This window comes from Carettochelys insculpta, chromosome 1, assembly GCF_033958435.1.
Source record: "Carettochelys insculpta isolate YL-2023 chromosome 1, ASM3395843v1, whole genome shotgun sequence".
Taxonomy (NCBI): domain Eukaryota; kingdom Metazoa; phylum Chordata; order Testudines; family Carettochelyidae; genus Carettochelys; species Carettochelys insculpta.
The window spans coordinates 68,688,997-68,709,288 of NC_134137.1; the positions used below are offsets into that span (position 1 = coordinate 68,688,997).

The window sequence follows — 20,292 nt, forward strand, 5'->3', positions numbered from 1 at the left end:
AAGTGGTACACAGTGGAGACTCCCTGACCCAACCACCCCATATCACAGCAAGGAGCTTTACAGCAGCTGGAAGAAGGTATAAAGAGAGGAAGTAACATCATCATGTGGCCTTGCGTTCTTCCCCCATATCTCCACACCCAAAGGAATGTTTGGAGGAAAAACACTGAACTGGGGAAGACTGGAAATAAATGCAGTGTACTAAGGAACTGTATCCTGTTTGTACTGTGAGGTGAGAACAGCTGTCCAAATTTACCTCTTGCTTAGACTAAAAGTTCAGGAGTTTACTTTGCAAATGGGCTCATCAGTTTTGATAGGACGGTTGAGTCCCACCTGTGGTGAGTAAGGAACGCATAACTGGACCATCTGGGATTTAAAGTCTAAAAACATAACTCACTGCCCGTCTGTCTGGCAAGTGTTTCAGCTCCCAGTAACATCAATGGGGAGATGCTTAGTACCAGGAAGGAGCAAGCCCTCGCTGCCTAGTGCCTGCAGACAGAGAGCTAGACAGTGAATCCTCTGTTTCCACTGGTGTGCTGTTACTTGCGCAAGTAGCCCCTGTGAAACCAGTGGAACTACCCAGGTGAGAAACTGCTTCCAGGGCCAGAGGGAATAAAGGGCTCCCAGCCAGGCCTGAGTGCCTATAGTCAGAGGATGTACATGTCCAGTGACTGCTGAGGGGTCTGCCCATACAGTGCCCTGTGGCTGTTTGGGCTGTGGCTATGTGTAATTACCTTCTAACTGTCTTGTAGTGCTGACGCTTATTAGACAGTTCAGTGATACAAGCTCTGTGACGCTAGGGCAGCTCTGAAGTGCTGATGCACAACGCACTTGGATTTCTTCACCATGCACGTTCTGTTGAGCAGCCCATTTTCTTCATATTTGTTTTTGGTTCTGACATAATGTGCATGTTCCTCCGTCCCCTGGGGAAGCTTTGTGGAAAAGGTATGCTGTAATTGGCCTATAACTGTCCATAACGATCTGGGAACTCTGCACGAATGACAACAGGGAGAACCTTAACTTGTGATTTATTTACGAGAGCTACAGCATTGAAAGGTACTCCCAAGAGAACAAGTTTAGCCGCTCACCTAATTGGCTCTAAATTTTCACATTTCGTTCAAAACAGGCAGCTGTATCATGAGATGCTGAATTTGAATTTATAAGTAAGTGTCTACACTGCTCAACAAAGTCATAAGCACAGTTAATATAATCTAGTTTTGAGAGTCTCAAATTCCACATTTGATAGGTTTGAGTGTACCGCTAGCAAGTTATGCTCTGCCTTTGTAAAGCTAATGAAATATTAATTAAAAGTTTTATTTATTTACACCTAGAATGACTGACCTCGTTTTGCTGCATTAACATACACTTTCTGTTTTAAAAGCTGAGATTGGTACTGTGGCTTTGGCTGTAGTCTTTTCAGTTTGTCGGGCTCCCGCTTATTGCATCCAGGATCTGAATGCTTCACCTCACACGACACCCAAGATACGGGCAACCCACCAGCTGCACGGCATAATAATTCGGCAGGCAGAACGACACCCTTGGTAGTTGTAGGGCCAAGGGTAATAGCCCAGGAGAGGTTCACAAATTCTCTGGCACTGTGTGTAACTTCGCCGACATTCAATACAGCACACGCCTTCGTGGTCCAGCATTGGGTCAAACGTCATCCCTTCGCCTTCGAGTTGCTGAAATGGGAAATGCAAAATAGAGAAGATTGAGTTTTCCACATTCACATTACCCACATAAAAGACAATGGGTGAAATACTGGTCCCATTGAGGTTAATGGCAAATCTCCCATTGACCTCAAGAAGGCTGAGCTTCCAGTGGCTTGGTTTGCCTTTGCATTACACCATGTTTACACTGGACTCTCCATTATAAAAGTCGAGGAACACAATGGGGCCTCAGACTGTCTGAGTCTCATCATTTTAGTTTCCTGCTTTTTATGAAAGCTCTTACTATGATGAGTTTAGTAACTACAATTTGAGTTACAGTAGTAAGAAATGGAAAAGATTTGGATTATCCTGTCCAGCTGCCTGTATGTGCCAGGTTGTACCCTACTTTACATTGCCTAATGCTCGAGCCAGTCTAATTTTAAGTAATTCCCAAGTTCTGGAATGTCCAGCCCTTTCCCAAGGGCACTGTTCCACAGGCTCTTACTACAGGCTTTCCCAAAGCTCAGATTTCACATTACCTCACTTTTAACCAGTTCCTTCCCCATTGTGTAATGAATTCTAGATAACTGGCATTAGAGCACTATCTTACTAGGAGGCAAGGACTTAGCACACAGTGAATGGCAGAGAATAGTGAAAGGCAGACTAGCTTCTCGCAAGTCTTTTCCTCCTCCTCTTGAAAACATGGAGCTTATTCTCAGCTCTTGGATGCCCCACCCTTTCTTTCCCTCCGCCACCTCAGTGGGATTAGAGGAGAAGAACGAGGGCAAATCAAACAAGAATGCTTTGCTCTTGCAAAACACTTTTCATCCATCGTTCTCAAAGTGCTTCGCAAAGGAAGTAAGTGTTTTCCCCATTTTAGAGACTGAAAAACTAGTGGTATAGGAAGGTGGAGTAACTTGTTCAGTGTTGCTCCCTATACGTGATGCCAAACTTCCCCATCAGTGGAAGGAAGGCGGCATGAGGAGGAGAGAGAGGGGCTAAGCTAAGGCCAACACTACGCATTTGCCTTGTAAACTGACAGTATAAATTCTCCATTCCTAAAGGAAATGTTGGAAAATATCTTCTAGTGGATCCTATGCCAAATGAGAAGGTGATACAGGAGATCTTGAGTGACTCCCTTTGGTCTGCTTGCCTTGGATTAGGCAAGTAGATCTCCAAGGGACCACTTCACTTCCATTAGCTGAGAACAGGGCAGCACCTGATACTAAGAAATTTGCAGTGAAAGTGGTGGTGAGGCAGTTGTTAATGAGTTATGGGTACATTAAAAACATTACTATGTGGTACATCTTCTGCAGAACTCTGACAGGAAAATATTAGCAAAAGTAAGCAAAGCAACTGTTAATCAAGCCTGTCCACAGAGTGCGCACAGTGTCTGAGATTCAGACAGAAGAAAATATGAGGAGTGAGAAGACTTAAAGGCTTATCTCTGAGTGACTCCTAGAGGCACATTTCTCAAGGCTTGTGCTGAAAAGGGGTATCAGCGGGACACGCTGCAGTGCAGAGTGAAGATTAAAGAACTGAGACACACCTATCCTAAGGCTCGTGAGGCTAACCAATGCTCTGATGCTTCACTTGCCTCAGAGAAGTAGTTGTGTTAGTCTGTAGCTGCAAAAACGAGAAGTCCTGTGGCATCTTATAGACTAACCGATTTTTTTGGAGCATAAGTTTTCATGGGCAAAGACCCGCAGATGCAAAGACCTGACGTTTCTATAAGGAGCTGGACACAACCCTCGGGGGAAACCCCACCTCTACCTCCGAGAGCCCTGTGGAAATTCCAAAGGGCAGGGAGGACCTAACGTGGAGGATGAAATTGTTGCTGAGGAGGCTAGGGTTGCCGAGTGCGTCTGGTAGCCAGGAACGGTTCTCCTCTGCTGATGGAGACAGCCAGTTTGAGCAGCCACTTTCTGGGTCCCAGGAAGCAGGGGATGAGGTGCAGGGTGCAAGGCTGAGGGCATGGAAAAACGGGAGGCTGGCTGTGTTTCTAGGTGCGGCATGTAGCCCTGTGTAGCTAATCCATATTGCCAAGAAGCAAGTGGATACTCACTGTGTTCTCAGTGGAGTCCTGCAGAGTGCGGCTATCAAAAGTTTTGAAGAGGTATTTGTACATTTCCTGCTTAAGATTCCATGGTAGTGCTGGTCTGTCCCCTCCCCCCTTGCCGGAGACTCGCCCGTACCATTCACCAATCACTCGTGCGGGAAGCAAAGCAGAGCACAGGTGGAATGCAAAGGAAGCAGAGCAAAAGCCCCCACAAGCCTGGAAAAGCTGTTTCCTTGCTTACCCCGAGCAAGGAGATGTCTGCCAGGATTTTACCTGCCTTTGTCCCTGTGTCCCACACTGCTTCCTGTAGCTTCCATTGGCCAGGAACAGCAAGCCAGAGCCAACGGGAGCCGCAAGCAGCCATACCTGTGGATGCGAGGTGGATAACCTATTTGGTAGCTCACCAGCTGCTTACCCTGACCAGCCACCTGGGGCCCATGGACTGCAGGTTGCCCCCCGCTGTCCTATAGTGTAGTTTCCCAGCCAACTCCTCCATTTGAGTAGTGAGGTTTCACTTCATTGCTGTTGTGGGAGCTAGCACTGCTTCTGCTCGACTGCATTCATATGAAATAAAGTCATTTTAGCTCAGCTTTATTTCGAGTGATTAGCTTAAGCCTAATTAAGAGATGTCAACTGAGCAGAACGTTGTCGCAGGATAATGATCTCCTGCTGTTCCATAAATGCCAGGACGAAGCTGGGACTTATTTTCAAAACAGGAGTCATTGATCTCGTGACAACATTCTCTTAAAATAACTTTATCCCTGCTTGACCACACAGTGATGCACATGGTCTGATGGTGCAGCAGAGTGGAAGTGGCTCACTGCACAGTTAATAATTGTGGGGTAGTGTGACAGACTTCCGGCAGTGGTACTCCACATTTTCATTCTGTTGATCTCTTCATATGAGACAGAGAGAGCGAGAGAGAGAGAGAAAATAAGACTGTTATGGACCCCTCTTCCCCAAATTGTTTCATTGCATTGTTTTAAAAGGGTTCAATTCTGCAGAGTGCCAGAAAGCATTGTAGCGAAACCACAGCTTCCGGGACACACCTGTTTGCACTGATTCTGAGCTCTGAAAAGTCAGTGACAAAATTTCCATCGACTTCTGCAGCAACACTACTTGTTCCACTGCAGGTATGGCTCGTCACAATCCCATCATCAAAAAGGTGCTCGCGCTCAGTCTCGCTCTCACTCACGTACTTTGAGTAAGCAAGTTTCTGACTAGCTGACTCAGCATTTTGGGATATTCTAATCATTTAATGATCAGCCTCAGTTGTCTGCCTTGGGCAGATTACATTTGCGATAATTATGGTAATACATTAACTGTATCAGATGCATCTAGTTTTCTGTATTAAATTGTACTCAGTACAGCAATCTTACAAAATTATCTTGAATGCACCAGCCTAAGAATAGTATCTTCTTATTCACCACACTTTGGGGGTGAACAAGAAAACCCGAACTATATTTCAGTTGCTTCTGGTAAGTGGAATTTTTAAACAGTTGAACCGTTGCAGGAAAGTATAAATCAACAAATTGGTATAATTATTTTTGAAGTCCATGTGAAATGAATGGGTATCTAGACCTGAGTACTTAATAAATGTTACATGCCTACCTGCAAAATGAATTCTAGAGCAAATATATATCAAAAATATACTCACATGATACGGATTTTCTGGATTAAAGGTTCTACTGGCATCTTGCTCATTGGGATCAGTGGCATTAGATTGGTGTGTGGGTTTTCGAGCAGGCTTTGTAGTAGATAACCTAGTAGTTGCTACTTCAGAAGTAGCTTCAACTTGGTCCAGATCAAAGTTTGACTGAGCTTGACGTATTTTTCTTTTGATTGCTCGCTTCTTTCTCTGGCTATCTGCAAAAACAGTCATAGGATTACATGGGTGTTCTAAAACATGCTCTTCCACTAGTTCAAGGACTACATTTTATTACATATTAATGAAAGTGGGATTGCACAGCACTATTTGAAAAGATTAATAAGCTTCAAATTGGAGCTACTTGTCTTTTTACTGCTTTCATATATAGCGTGTGTTTGAGATTTTTCTTTTTTGCCCCAAACAAATGGGTGTCTGACCCAAAGAACAGGTTTGACTCAGGCTATGTCTAAATTGCAGGGGTTTTCAGAAATACCTCATTTTTTCTGTTCTAATGTCTAAGATATTTCTGAAAAGAGCATCCATATTGCAAGAGCATTTTGAAATTGAGCGTTCATACTTGAGAGCCTAATTTCAAAATAAGGGCAATGTTGGATGCCTGGCTGGAGACCAAGTAAGTCACAATTACCTCTGCTTGGTACACACTGAGTCAATTTTGAAATTGAAAGGGTGGGTGGGGTTGGTGAATGTCATTTGTTTTGGTGGAGTTACTGTCTCAAGTTAATGCGTTGCCTAGAGAGGTGGTGGATTCTCCACCCCTAGAGGTTCTTAAGTCATGGCTTGACAAGGTCCTGGCTCGGATGACTCAGTTGGGGTTGATCCTGCTTGAAGCAGGGTGCTGGACTCAATGACCTCCTGAGGTCCCTTCCAGCACTATGATTCTATGATAAATACCCTGTTATTCCAAAATAACAAGCTTTGCAGTGTGGATGGAAGGTTTTGGTTTTTTTGCCCCCAGAAAAAAGGTTTTTTCCAGAAAAAACAGTGTAGGCAAGACCTAAGTGTGTGGCCAGTGATGCTAAAAGAAACTTAACAGCTGCAGTCAGAGCTCAACCACAACCACCTTCTTGTCATTAGTGTGCATTTTTGATAGAAAAATGAATATTCAGAAGGGTACAGATTTGTGTCCAGTCCCAAAGGGCCTTCTTGTAAAAACGGTTTAAACTCTGCCAGTACTCTTTTGATGTTTACTGGCCTCTGTAATGCCACAGGAAAACAGTAGAACATTTTGACCAAGCAAATTTGGCTCCCATTGGTTGTGGAAAATATAAGCAAACCTTATCCACGACATACTCAATATTGCCACTTATTTCATGCTTTTAATCAGCAATTTGTTTTTGCATTTCTAATCGGTGCTTTGTAAATCAGTATTAAATCCCTGGGTATTGAGCTTCCTGCTGCTGCACTGAAGTGGGGAGACCTGGCTGAGAGTTGGTGGCAGAGCAGAGCAGGCTGCTACATGGCTCCGCTTCCCACAGCTCCAGCCACGATGAGTGTGGGGGTAGGGAGAGGACATCTGCTACTGCCCTGTGCTAGGCCCTCACACCTAACGCACAGGCCATCCCGGGTCCCAGGGGCTCACATCAATGCATCTGTCCTGTCCGTCAGATGCTTGAGGCGCAGCCACTGTGGGGCCTCCCCAAAGCATTAGGCCCAGGACAGCCATCCCAAACCGTCCTACGGATGGGACAATTCTGAGCACCACCTTTCTTTGGTCCCTTTGGCCCTCTTCCTCCAATCTCTCAGGAGAAATCCCTTCCTCCTTCACAGCTCCTGCTCCCACCCCTGGACTGATGAGGATCCTCTCCCTAATCTCCCTGGCAAGTGCCTGAACATAACTCGTGCCTCCCGCAAAGCATCACCTCCTCTTTTGCTGCCAGTGGTCTCCTTAGCAAGGTACGTGCCTGCAGTTGCCCTCAGGCCATCTGCAGATCCTAGCAAGTTAGGAGTCATAGCATATAAGCCCAGACAGGACAATTAATTCATCTAGCCCGACCTCCCGTATATCACAAGCTACCAGCACCTCCCAGCTCTCTCTCACTACACCACCAACAAAAGTGAGACCAAAGTATTAAACCCCACAGGAGATTTGACTAATCTGATTATCCAGTTTAATTGGGATGGGGGCCAGATTGGGTAACCAAAAATCCAGATAAACCAGAGAATGGGAGGTGGGGATCTGGCTGCCAGTCCTGTACATGGCATGGTGCAGGCTGTCACTCCTGGGTGGCTGGGGGCTTGGTTAACACTGAAAGACAGCTAATAGAGGCCCAGATAAACAGGATCTGACTGTATTATGCACTGAAAGAGCCAGTGCCCAAGATTCACATGATGGGAAATGATTAAGTGAGCTACATCCAGAGACAATCCTGGCAAGTGACCCACCCCCACATACTGCAGAGGAAGATGAAACCGCCCCAAGATCCCTGCCAATTTGACCTGGGTGAAAACTCCTTCCCAAGCCCACATATGGTAAGGCCTCAAGGATGTGAGCAAGAGCCAGTCGGCCAAGGGACCAAGAGAGCCCGCAGAGCTACATTCTGTCCCTCTCTTTCCAATGGCTCTTCTCCAGCCCTTGTTATTCCTGCGGCGTTAAACACTTCCACTCCTCTGAAACGGTGTGCTGCGACTGTTTGAAAGGGAACCCGGACCGAGGGACTTTAGCATTCCCTATAGAGTGGATGCAGATTTTCAGCACCTGTCTATGTGGACTTTGGGAAAACAAGAGGGTCCACCACTGTGTGGGTCTAGTGCCCAGGCACCCTGCCAGTGTATATTTGTAGGCAGCGGGGGGGTGAGCGAGGGAGGAAATAGCACTGCTTATCGAAGTGAAAGAAAAATTACCTTTTGGGTATGTTGGTCGAAGCCAGAAAATAGGAAGATTTCCACAAAGCTCTAAAATGTTGGGACTTAGGAAGCTGTTATCCTTTACAGGCTGATCTGCAGCCACCCAGATAAGGGAATTTTCTTCAAATCTAACGGGCATAATTTTATCTTCCTGTAAGTATGCAGCATAAAAATCCATTGTTAGTTCAATGAACAGGAGTTTTGTGTGTTCTGTAGCTACAGCTCTCTGTTAATAGCTAAATCCCAAACATCGAAGTTCTCAGAACTTTCATGAAATATTGTTCTGAACAGAGCTCTTCTGTTTTTGCTTGCACACTGCCACATCTTGGTCCAACTGAAATCAATAGAAAAGCTCCTAGGCTATGACTAAACTGCAGACTTCTGTCAGGAGAGTGGATGTCTCTTGGCAGAAGTCTGCCACGTCAGGAATGTTCTGCCAACATCCCTGTTTTCTTTATTCCAGACGAAGAAGGGATATTTCGGCAGAGGGAGTTTCCCAACATTTGGCTCTGTGTCAATGAGCCAAATGTTGGAAAAGCCTCTCCAGACAGAACAGTCTGCAGGAGATACGCAAATGCAGCGCAGAATTTGTGTATCTTTTGCCAACAGCTCTTGGCCATACAGACACAGCCCTAGAGTGAAATCTGCACCCCTGCAATCAGTGACAAAACTACCAGGATTTCATCCAATTGTCATTAATGGGGCTAATGCTCGGCTCATAGGACTGGATTCTAAGCTAGTTTATAGTGGTGTAGATCCATTGACTTCACTAGAACTGTACTGATTTATACCAGTTAAGAATCTGGCTCATAATTTTAGGTATCTCTGTTCACATTGTTCTGATTTCATATACTTGCTAGGGTACTTCTATGATAGTCATAGACCTGAGAGTTAGTAAAAGATTTAGTCTGAAATGCACCTACAATTTTAAGTTAATATGATGAGTCTGATTTAAAGGTCTTGTTCAGTAACAGCAATTCAACTGACCAAAGGATAGAATTAAGGAGCCTTCATTTTGAAATGTACGCTGCAGGTTTTTGATTCACATCATTGAAGTGATGTAGAAAAATTCCAGTGATTGTTGCTTTAAACTTTTTATTTAAAAATATTATTTTACATAAAACATGTTAGCTATTTCTTAGCAGCAACGAAGTATCTTTAAAAAGTTCAGTTAATCAGGAAAGTCAATATGATTTTGAAGTAAAACTTCTGAATTGCCTCCATATAAGTATTGGATATTTGGATTGATAACCCACTAGATCAATTTACTTTGCCAAGTTGTTCCTTTAGTGTATTTATTGATTTTTGTAGACTGTCTTGAGTCATCTAAATGCACTATCCAATGAGCGTCGCACATCATTTATATTTTCCCTCTTGGGTTTTTGCTAGGATCTGAAATAACTTAACTGGAGCTAAATTTTGTAGCTAAAAAGAATCCAGTTGTTTGTTTAAATGAAATTATCCTGAATTTGTAGGCAAATGTACTATAGAAAGTTATGAATTTATTTTACTTGACCATTTTGTATTCAGTGCTGGTCATGATCAAATATGTACTAGACCAGAGATCTTAATTCAATCTGTTTTTATTTTAAATAGATTAAAGAAGACTAATGCAACATTAACACTAATCAGAAAAATTAGGCAGCAAAGGAAGTTTAATTTTCTGCTGTAGCAGCAGCATTCAGATGAATTAGGTTGCACCTCAGAGCTACCTGACACATGCTTTATGACAGAAACAGCAAAACTAATACATCTCTAAAAAACTACACAGAAAGCAGGATCAGAACTTACTACGCATCTGTAATGTGACCAAGTTAATACTGCACTGGAACCTGAACGACACAAATATTTTTCAACTGTAGGAATTTAACACGGGATGCATGTAAGGCCCTTTTATTTTCTAATAAAAAGAAATTGCCTATGTTAAATTATTCCACTAAGGCCATGAAGTCCACACCCTTAAAATAACAAGGGAGGTTAGAGGCAGGCTCAGCGTCTACCTCTAGGGCAGGGGTGGGTAAAATATAGCCCATGAGCTGAATCTGGCCCACAAAGCTTTTTAATCTAGCCCACACCTGGCCCCCATGGCTGTGCAGGGTGGAGGACTACAGGTGCTGTTCCCACCCTCAGCAAAACCTCTCATCTCCCATTGCCTGATTTCATGCACTGCCCCCACCCCCAGCAAAATCTCCAGTTCCTATTGGTTGGACACTGGCCAATGGGAGCTGAGAGATTTTGCTGGGGGTAGTGTGCAAAGCCCTCCCCTTCCCAGTGTAGAGAGTCACACGGAACAGCCAATGGGCTGACACTGCTGGCAGACACAGAAGCCTGCCTCAGAGTGCTGCTGGCTGAGAGCTGCTTAGGTAAGCACATCCCAGCTGAAGCCTACTTCTGGTACTGCACCCATACTCCCTCCCAGGTCCTGCACCCACTCCCACACCCTTCCCCCAGGCCAGAATCCTCTCCTGCAGCCACATCCTCTCTTTCACCCTGTATCCCAATACCCTGCTCCAGATCACAACCGCCTCCTTCCCCCAGACACTCTAGTCCCCTACCCCACGCCCACTTCTGCTCCCAACCTCTGTGCCAGGCCCTCTCCATAGAAAAGTGCAGTCCTTGACCATGTACCAAAACCTTGGAATGGTTCCTCTCCTTCCATCAAAAATTTCTGCCCACCCCTGCTCTAGGGGTCATTGAAAATATTCCCATTGACTTTGGATCTGACTGTTGGCACTTTCCTTGTTAGTGCTAGGGAATTTTCTCTCCCTCTTGAAGTAACTGAGTATGAATTATAGCCTATTCTACAGAATAACAAAATAAGCAGACCTGGGGCATCCTCATTTTAGAGGTTCTACAGTTTTTGTACAGCATGATTTTTTGTGGGTCCTGATGACAAGGCAAGGAGTTTTGGTGGGGGAGAGGGGGTGACTTTACTGTGCACCTGTTAGGCATTCACAGCCCTTTTCATGCAACCCCTTTCTAGCAACATTAACAGCAGTGTCCAACAGTGCCCTCCAGAAGCACTCTCTCCTCCCTTCCAGAGAGCCAAAAGAACAACTACATCTTGATATTGGCATTTAACTGACCTTTGGAATCCTTATTTGATGAGGTTGATAAGTAGTTTTTAAAAAGTGGTCCCTACCAGATCAAACGAGAGGCTTTCTTTAGTCATGGTGCTGACATCAGGGATGTGTGCTTTAGCTTGTGCTTTAATGTAGCACTTCTCTCCTCCAGCAAAACGGATCCCAGTTATGCCCTACAAAACAGACCAAGCAAAACAATAGAAACTGATTGTTAATCACTGAACTTGGGGATTTTAGAGTTCATGCTTAAAAAATAACAGCCAGAACTAACTATATGTTTTTTGATTATTTTTAAATAGGTCAAAACTGAAACTGACCCAAATTCTGTTGTATCACTATTTTAGCTGTAAAGTATTTAAACAAACAAGGCAAAATTTTAATCTTGAGTTCCTAAATGTTTAAGCACCCAAAGAAATGGCTCAAGTTTCAAGTGTGCGAAGCATCTCCAGCTACCATTGGAGAAGGCCTGTCTAGACTAGGAAAAAAGGACTTAGCTAACATAATTTGAAACATCATTTAGCACCTAATATTGATGTAGTTTAACATTCTTAAAAAACCTCATTAGGCATTTGGGTTGTAACCTAGTAACTTCTTCCTCATCTAGACAAACCTCGCGACTTAACCTATGAAAATCAGCTCACGTATTTACTAGTAGGTACTACAGATATGTATGTAGGTGCCTAACTTTAGACATACAACTTTTGCTTTTTTTTCTATACACTAATACTTTTGATGTGTGCAACTTCATAATGAAACAAGAAGCAAAACAGAATTTCGGTGTTGTAAAGTCCCTTTATTTCAAACATATTGGCTATGTCTACACTAGCCAAAAACTTTGAAATGGCCACGCAAATGGCCATTTTGAAGTTTACTAATGAAGCGCTGAAATACATATTCAATGCCTCATTAGCATGCAGGCGGCCACGGCACTTCGAAATTGATGCAGCTCGTCCAGACGGGGCTCCTTTTCGAAAGGACCCCGGCTAGTTTGAAGTCGCCTTATTCCTATGAGCAGATGGGAATAAGGGGACTTCGAAATAGGCAGGGTCCTTTCAAAAAGTAGCCCCATCTGGACGAGCCGCACGGCTGCGAGCCGCGTGAATTTCGAAGTGCCGCAGCTGCCCGCATGCTAATAAGGCGCTGAATATGTATTTCAGCGCTTCATTAGTAAACTTCGAAATGGCCATTTGCATGGCCATTTCGAAGTTTTTGGCTAGTGTAGACATGGCCATTGAGATTGGAGGCCCTTCATTGAGCGAGGGTAATTACAGGACTGCTTTTTTTTTTTCTCAGTGTTCTCCCTCGAATTCAAATGTAGCATTTCCTGTATTGCCACGTGCGGTTGGTTCTTGCTACAGGATGAAAATAGCCTAACCTTGTAACCTCAGCAATTGTCTTTTCTTATACTATTTTGTTTTGCTTGACTTCAAGGGAAATGGGTGAACAGATCTTTATGCAGGAGCTACAGTATGACAAGAGACCTTCTGCTGACTCTTGATGGATATATACAGTATCATTGGGGTCATCCTTTTGTTCAAATACTGAGAAAAAAAGCAGCCCCACTCCCCAGGCATAGCTCTGCCATTTTTAGGATAGTCAAAACATGTTTCTGTGATACTTCCCTAACACCCAGGGTGTAGGTCAATGGTCTTATTCAGTGGTCACGCTCCAGTGATCAAAGCATCACTTAAAACAGGAGTAGAGCATATATTTTCTAACAGGAGGCACTGACCCACAGGAAATAATCAATTGCGGGCCATGCATTGTCCTGCAGAAGCTTGGACTTCCCCCCCTACAGCAAGGTGAGCTGGCGCAGGTGGGGGAAGTGGAAGCTCAGGATGGGGCCAGAAATAAGGGGTTCAGGGTGCAGGAGTGCGATCCAGGCTGGGACAAAGGATTGGGGTATGGGAGAGGGTGTGGGTTCAGGGATGGGGCTGAGGGCTTTGGAATATGGGATTGACCTTAGGGAGGGGGTTGGGGTGCCAGTGTGACGTATGGGCAGGAGCTGGGGTGCAGAAGGGTGTTCCAACTTGGGATGAGGGTGTGGGAGAGGGTGCCAACCTGGGGCAGGGGATTTGGAGTAGGGGTGTGGGTCTGGGAGTGAGTTTGGGTGTGGGAGGGGTTCATGAGGCAGGGGGTTTGGGGTGCAGGCTCCAGCTAGGCAGCACTTACATGAAGCAGCTCCTTGCTGGCAGCACAGCTGGACTAATGCAGGCTCTTTGCCTGCCTTGGCTCCACACTGCTCTCAGTAGTGGCTGTCACGTCCATCCCCTAGAGAGAGGGGCCAGGTGGCTCTGCAAAGTGCATGTCACTCACACCAGCAGGTGTTGCCCCTGCAGCTCTGAGTGGCCTGGAACTGTGGCCAATGGGAATGATGAAACTGGCACTTGGGGCTGGGGCAACATGTGGACCTTCCCTGGTCTCCCCTGCACCTAGGGTCCACAGAGACATGCCAGGGCTTCTGACCCGCAGCATGGAGATTTGTCGCAGGCTGGATAAAATTAAGTGGGAGGCCAGAGGTTTCCCACCCTGACTTTCTTGACCTTAGTGATACACACAACCTCGGTGGCTCCATGTCACAGCTCTGCCTAGCTTAGAACTCTGTTGCTGGAAATGTGTAAACAGGTTACTAATACATATGGCATTTGCAACGGGTACTTTTCTATCTCCCTGAAATTCTTTCCAGCGTATACTTGAGGCTACTGGCTCAAAACCTAACTGTCTTGGTCTGTTTGCTTTCACGGCAGTCAGTAACTCAAGGCAGTTGTCATATTTTCTGCTTGCTTCTTCTGCTACACTCACCAGCCTAGCACAGAACACATTGTCACAATTGCTTGGAGGTCTGTTGTGGAGTTTTCTGGCTGCACTTACCCAGGAGCTCATAGTTGTGAGGCTCCACCAATGGAAGAATTCATTGATTCTCCACTGAGCTAGGACTTCTGTGTACACGTGGAACAGTGAAGGCAAGTGACGAGGCTTATCACCAGCATTGCAATTCAGATGCCAATAATGTGGTTCGGTTGATGTTACCACAAGTTTCACAAGGCGCTGAAGAGCAGCTTTCAGTTGATTTGGGGGTTATGCATTCCACGTGTGTGCGCAGATCTCCCAGAGCCTGCACAGAAGCAGGGAGGCTCAGTTACCTCCTTGTTCAGGGGTCCAATGGGTAGGCGAGTGGAGGGGCAAGGCCAGAAAGACCCACTTAGCTTTCCTCACCAGCCCTGCCTGCACGTAGTGTATTTTTGTTTTAGAGATGCTGCCTCTACCTCATGTAGGGCTCAACCTCGCTCCCTTTGAAGTTAATGGGAGTTTATCCATTGACTTTAATGGATGTAGGACTGGGCATCTTAGGATATGTCTACACTGCCATTAAAAGTCCATGGCTGGCCCATGACAGCTGACTCATGTTGCAGGGCTCAGGCTAAGGAGCTATTTAATTATGGTGTAGATGTTTGGGCATGGGCTGCAGCCTGACTTCTTGGACCCTCACACCTTGCAGGTTCCTACAGCCTGGGCTTAAGCCACCGCCTAAAGGTCTACATTGCAATTAAACATCCCCTCAGCCACAGTCTTGTGAGCTCAAGTCATCTGGTGTGGGCCAGCCGTGGGGTTTTAGCTGCAGTGTAGGTATAACCTCAGATTCCAACACAGGGAAATGTCCTATTGGAAAGATATGTCAAATGTACTTACTATCTGGAAATCATGAACTTCGATAGCTTCTTCATTTCCACTTCCAGTTTTGAAGGTCTCTAGGTTGTTCCCAGAATCTATTTCCATTGATCCCTCTTGTACTTTTCCATTAATACTCATAGTATAATGGACATTGTAAATCTGTAATTGAATACAGAACAATCAGCACACATTTTTGCATCTTCCTAGCTTTTAATCAACAAGTCTGGTGCCAGTCTGATTGTCATGTCTCTCTTCAGTTCCTTGCTTTTATCCATACTGACACTAATATTACAGAATCCTCAGCAGTCAAGAACATACTAATAAAACAGACTCTGAAGGCTTCAAGCAAGATCAGAACTGGCAGCTTCACATCCATACACATTGAATGTGGAATAATTTGGTTTTGAGATTACATGGAATTTAGGATCCGGTCTAAATCATACTGTGTGGGAGAATCAGAAAAAAGCTGATTTCCCCCAGAGGTCATCCCCACTGTTCACCTAAGTTTGATTTGGGAGGACTCACTCTTGCTTGGAGAAGCTGTCTGATACTGTGTCGGTATTTAGTATCCCTTGAAGGTAGCAGGCTGCATGCGGTTGTCTCGTAGTGAGGTGTGCTTTGTTTGAATATCATACAGATTTTTCATATTGTACCAAAGAAAATACTCGTTCCTACCTATTGCAGTGATGAAAGCTACAACCTATCTTGCAGTTGCCAGCCTTTGTTTATTTCTTTCCATTATGCAATACCGTCATAAGTACCACCACAAGGAGTTTACTTTTATTCTTTATAAGTCTGTATGTGAATAAAGCTTCAGTAAAGTCCACAACAGAGCCTAGAAATCAATTTTTTTCTGCTTGCAACTCTTTGTTGGTGGAAAAATATTAAGGTGCTAATGGCAATATTGTCTTTTATAAATAGAAACTCAATCCTGTATTATTCATACATCCAAGACGCCTACTGAATTCTTGTATGAGGAAGGTAAGACTGGGCTGGGGTTGGCAACCTGTGGCTCCGGAGCTGCATGTGGTTCTTTAAAGAGTTATTTGCAGCTCCAGACACTAACTCCTCTGTGGCTCCCTGTGCTGGAATGACCCCACCCTACTGTTGTTTCAACAATATCTCAAGGCTGTGCAAAGTGAGGGGGAAGGCATGAAATTTTGGCAGGGGGCACAGTGCAATTGGTCTCCTCCTGCCTAGCTCCTGCCTTGTGATTGGCTCCCCCACCTAGCCCCTGTCACACGGCACTGTGTGAACCCTCGGCCTCCCCGTACCTTGGGAGATGCCAACCTGGCAGGGGCGCTGCCACTCTTGAGGTGGAGAACTTTCCATGGAGTCTGTGCAGGGTGAGTCCGGGGAAGGAGGAGTGAAAACACGCGGAGGGGCTGCGGCTGCTGGGCTGCGACGTGTAGCAGAGCCGATGGGGTGGGACAGGCGAAGGCCAGGGCAGCGAGAGGGTGGCTGGCTACCCCTGTTTAGAGCAGGGCTGTGCGATGGTCATTACAGCACTAGGGACCAGGGGTGCCCTGCTGGGGCTGGGGAAGGGAGGGAGGAGCGGAAAGGGAGCAAAGGTTCTGAGCCAGGGTGGGCAACAGCAGAAAAGGTTAGAGGAAGTTTCTTCTTCAGGCAGGTGAGGGCTGTGCCTGTTGTGCACTGTTCTCAAAACAGGAATTACAAAAAGCACGGACTAACGTTATTTGTTAAGAACCGTCTCACAGTCACATACATTGTGGCTGTTGAATTATTGATTTTTAACCAAATTTGAAAAAATGGCTCTTCTCACCATTTTGGTTTCCAACCCCTGGACTGGGCCTATAGAGATGTTATTTAATTCCACATACAAAGAATATAGACTGAGCTAGTAGAAGATGGTGATGACACTTTTTTGTGAGACCCATTCATTGCAGTACAACACTAGTTATCTTTATTTTAAAAAATCATGTCTTATGATTACAAGAAAACCTTCCAAATGGGAATCAACAAAGCATTGGCTTACTGAGTCTGAAAGGAGTCTGAAACAATAACTCTTAGTGTCTCTGTTCTTCTCAACTGGGGCTAGACTCAGCAGCTTAAGGTTGACGTTTTATCTATTCTTCTATCAATCAGCAACAAAAGATTCAGTTCTTCAATGATGTCATTACTACCAGCTTTCTGATATGGGAAAGGAAGTTTAGGAGAGGGAAAAGAAACCTACTTACTAATAAGATACTTTTAATGCATCCATTTGAACTAAAAGCACATATATAGTAAAATAATGCAAGTGTGGCAAAACTAATAGGACCAAAAATGAGACTGTCTTATAATCGATTTGTTGTCTACTAAAACCACCAGCACAAACTGGACTATTAATACCATACACATTCTTTTGGCCAAACTTCCCATTCATGCCCCTTAACCCCTTTCAAAAGCCTAGAAAAACAATGGCTCTTACACAGTGTCCTGAAGCAGCTCGTTTTGTTACTATGCAACTTCTTCCTTCTCCCTCTAGGTTTTGGATTTTCTATAAATTGTCTTTTGAAAATGATTAAATGTCAAGCAGTTGTACCTTTCAGAGTAAAATATACATCATACTGAAACACTTCACCTACAAATTAAAGGATCTGTTCTACACTCCTTACTCAGACAGGGCTCCAGCAGAAGTAAATGGGAGTCTTGCCTGAGTCAGGTAAATAGAATAGGCTCCTTCGTAAGTTCAAGGAAACTCGCTGTCCTTGTCACTGATGAGCAGATGGAAGTTAAAATTCCTGCAATCTTGCCATTCATATTCAAAAATCTTTGAAATCATAATATAATATTTAGAATTAGTCTGATAATCACTACACCTTGAAAGTTGGCTCTTTGAAAGTACCACCCCACTGCCCAGTTTCCAATCCTACTCCACTTGACACAGGATTCTGTCATATAATCCAAGTTCAGAAAAGTTCTCTCCACCCAAACATAAGCTACCTAGATTTTAAAAATCATTTTGCAACTACTATGCCATGAGCTCTTGCGTCCACGTTCAGCACACACTTAAACCACCAGGTACAAAGTTAAATAAATTTGGCCCTTAATCAAATAGATTAAATATAGAACAGTGCACCACATATTTAAGTGTCAAAGTATGAGCTGCTGTCAGCATTTGGATGATGTGGCATGTAAAATAATGTATTTCACCCTCATTTTGTTCTGATGCTCGAAATTTGCCCATTATGTGAATCCCTTGGGAAAGGATGGAGGGACATAGTGAATGTTTTTATGATTTATGAGCAAAAGTAAACGAAGCTTTTGTCTGTGATCCCAAGGGTACACTTTACATTTTTTCCTAAAATCAGGTTCCATCATGCTACACCAAATGGACAGGAAAGAAAAGAGTTTTTATACTGGGGGTCTGTAGAAGCAGTATGCTACTCATAGAGCCTGGCAAGCATCAAGCAAGAAAGAGTTCCAGTGTGACTGTGATTCCCATTAAATTCAAACAGTTAATTAAAAACCTGGCTTACTAAAAAAAAGTCTGTTTCCAAAATGAGTTCAGAATTTGTCTTTGTTCCCCCTAGTTCACCCCAGACTTGAATTTAAACAGATTTTAAAATTTCAATGCAGCAATAGGTTCTTACAAGACCACAACCACCCTGCTCGGTAAATAGATGAGTTTACTGTTGAAATTGACATCCCGACTAGTTTTGTTTAATTATTACTTGTCCCAGGTAGCAATACCATAGGTGACCCAGTTTTCACTATTCCAAGATCGATCCTTCACCTGACTATTGTTCCCCTATACCTTCTATCCCCTGAATATTTATCAAGCATTTGGGGAGGGGCAGAGGAGGGTGGAAGAATGGCTTGCTTAGAATTCTGATCACTTTTTGTAGCTAAACTTTCTGGATCTTAACTCCGGCACTAATCAAAGGAGCAAGTGGCTACCCCAGCCGCTAGAACACCTCTGAGACTAGCGGCGGACCTCCGCTTCTCTTCCTTTTTGAGACCAGAGACCAGCTTGCTGCCTTCCTAACCGATGTACATAACAAGCAGTCCTGCAGCACCTTCAAGACTAACAAGTGCCTTGAAGGGCCTACAGGACGGCTTGGTTTGCTTTGGTTTTGTGCAGCTACAGCGTGACAGGGCTGCCCCTCGGAAACTAGTTACAGACTAACACATGTACTAGTTAGGTCAGGGAGCCCTCGGGGCCACAGGCTGGTCCTTTAGCAGCACTTTCAGCACAGCACCTTGAGACTCCCCAGCCAGGCACTGATGGGCTGGGGCAGCTTTTCCCAGCCCTGCCGCCAGGGGTCCCCCTGAGCCCCAGCGCAGCCGCCCGCCGCCCGCGCCCACTCACGTGCCGGTCGCTGCCCTTCCAGAAGTAGAAGGCGCCGATGGCCCCGCAGAGCAGCAGCAGGGCTCCGGCGATCAGCACCACGGCTCCGATCTTCAGCAGCCGCCCGGGGCTGGCGGGTCTCAGCGGCACCGCCGTGTAGGCCTGCAGCAAAGCAGGGGGACAGGCAGCCCGCTGCTCTCCCTGCCCCGCGCTAGCGGGGCCCCGCGGGGTGCCAACTCCCCCGGACCGGACGCCGTTGCAGCCCATGCCGTCCGGTCCGGTCCGGTCCGGTCCGGGGAGTTGGCAAGCCTGGGCGAGCACAGCAGCAACACCCCCACCCCCCTGCCCGCGGTACTTACAGGCGGCAGACTCAGCTCCGCGTCCTCCGGCCCCGCCAGGGCGAGGGGCGCTTTCTCCGAGCTCTCGGCCATGGCTCCGCGCGGCTCTGAGCCCGGCGCCGCTGTGCCCCCGGCGGCAGAGGCAGGGCCGGAGGCGGTCGGGCAGCCCGCGGCCCCTCCCCGCCCAGCCCCGCCGGGCGCCTGGTGCGGCGCACAATGGGCCCGTTCAGCGCTGCTGCCCTGCGGCCGGGCTCCCCCACCCCGGCCCCAGGCGGCTGCCGCCAGCCCAGCCCGGCCCGGCCCTGCAGCGCTGGGGCCAGTGGGTGTCAGCGGCGGCGTCCCCGGGCAGTGCCATGCTGGGGTGTGGCGGGTGTGGGGCTAAGCAAGTGCGGAGCCTGCTCCTCTCCGGTGCTGGCTGTCACTGGGGCCGCCTGGCGGGGCGCGGGGGTCCTTGAGCAGCTGCCATGGGCCTGAGATAGCAGGACACTGCAGTAGGTGACAGGGGGTGGGGGGTGAGAGCACAAGGTCCAAGAGAGAGGGGAGCTGAGCCCCCTCCTGCCTCGGAGGTCGGGTGTGGGGAAGGGGAAGATTGTGTTGTCAGTTATGAGTAGAAGTCAGGGACAGGTCACCATCATGAACAACAATGCTGGGCTCCTCGCCTGCTGGTGTCTGATGCCTCTCTCATTA

At 46.1% G+C, this 20,292-nt stretch overlaps 1 protein-coding gene across 1 annotated transcript; it reads right to left on the reverse strand.

The window, feature by feature from the left end:
• Positions 1-1,020: 1,020 nt before the first annotated feature.
• CNMD (chondromodulin) lies at positions 1,021-19,828 on the reverse strand. The gene is made up of 7 exons (XM_074982850.1): positions 19,627-19,828; positions 19,289-19,429; positions 14,992-15,132; positions 11,361-11,474; positions 8,216-8,369; positions 5,363-5,571; positions 1,021-1,679 (listed from the first exon to the last, which is right to left on the reverse strand). The coding sequence occupies exons 1-7, from the start codon at positions 19,696-19,698 to the stop codon at positions 1,464-1,466; spliced, it is 1,047 nt and encodes a 348-aa protein (XP_074838951.1). The 5' UTR covers positions 19,699-19,828; the 3' UTR covers positions 1,021-1,463.
• Between the last annotated feature and the right edge of the window lie 464 nt (positions 19,829-20,292).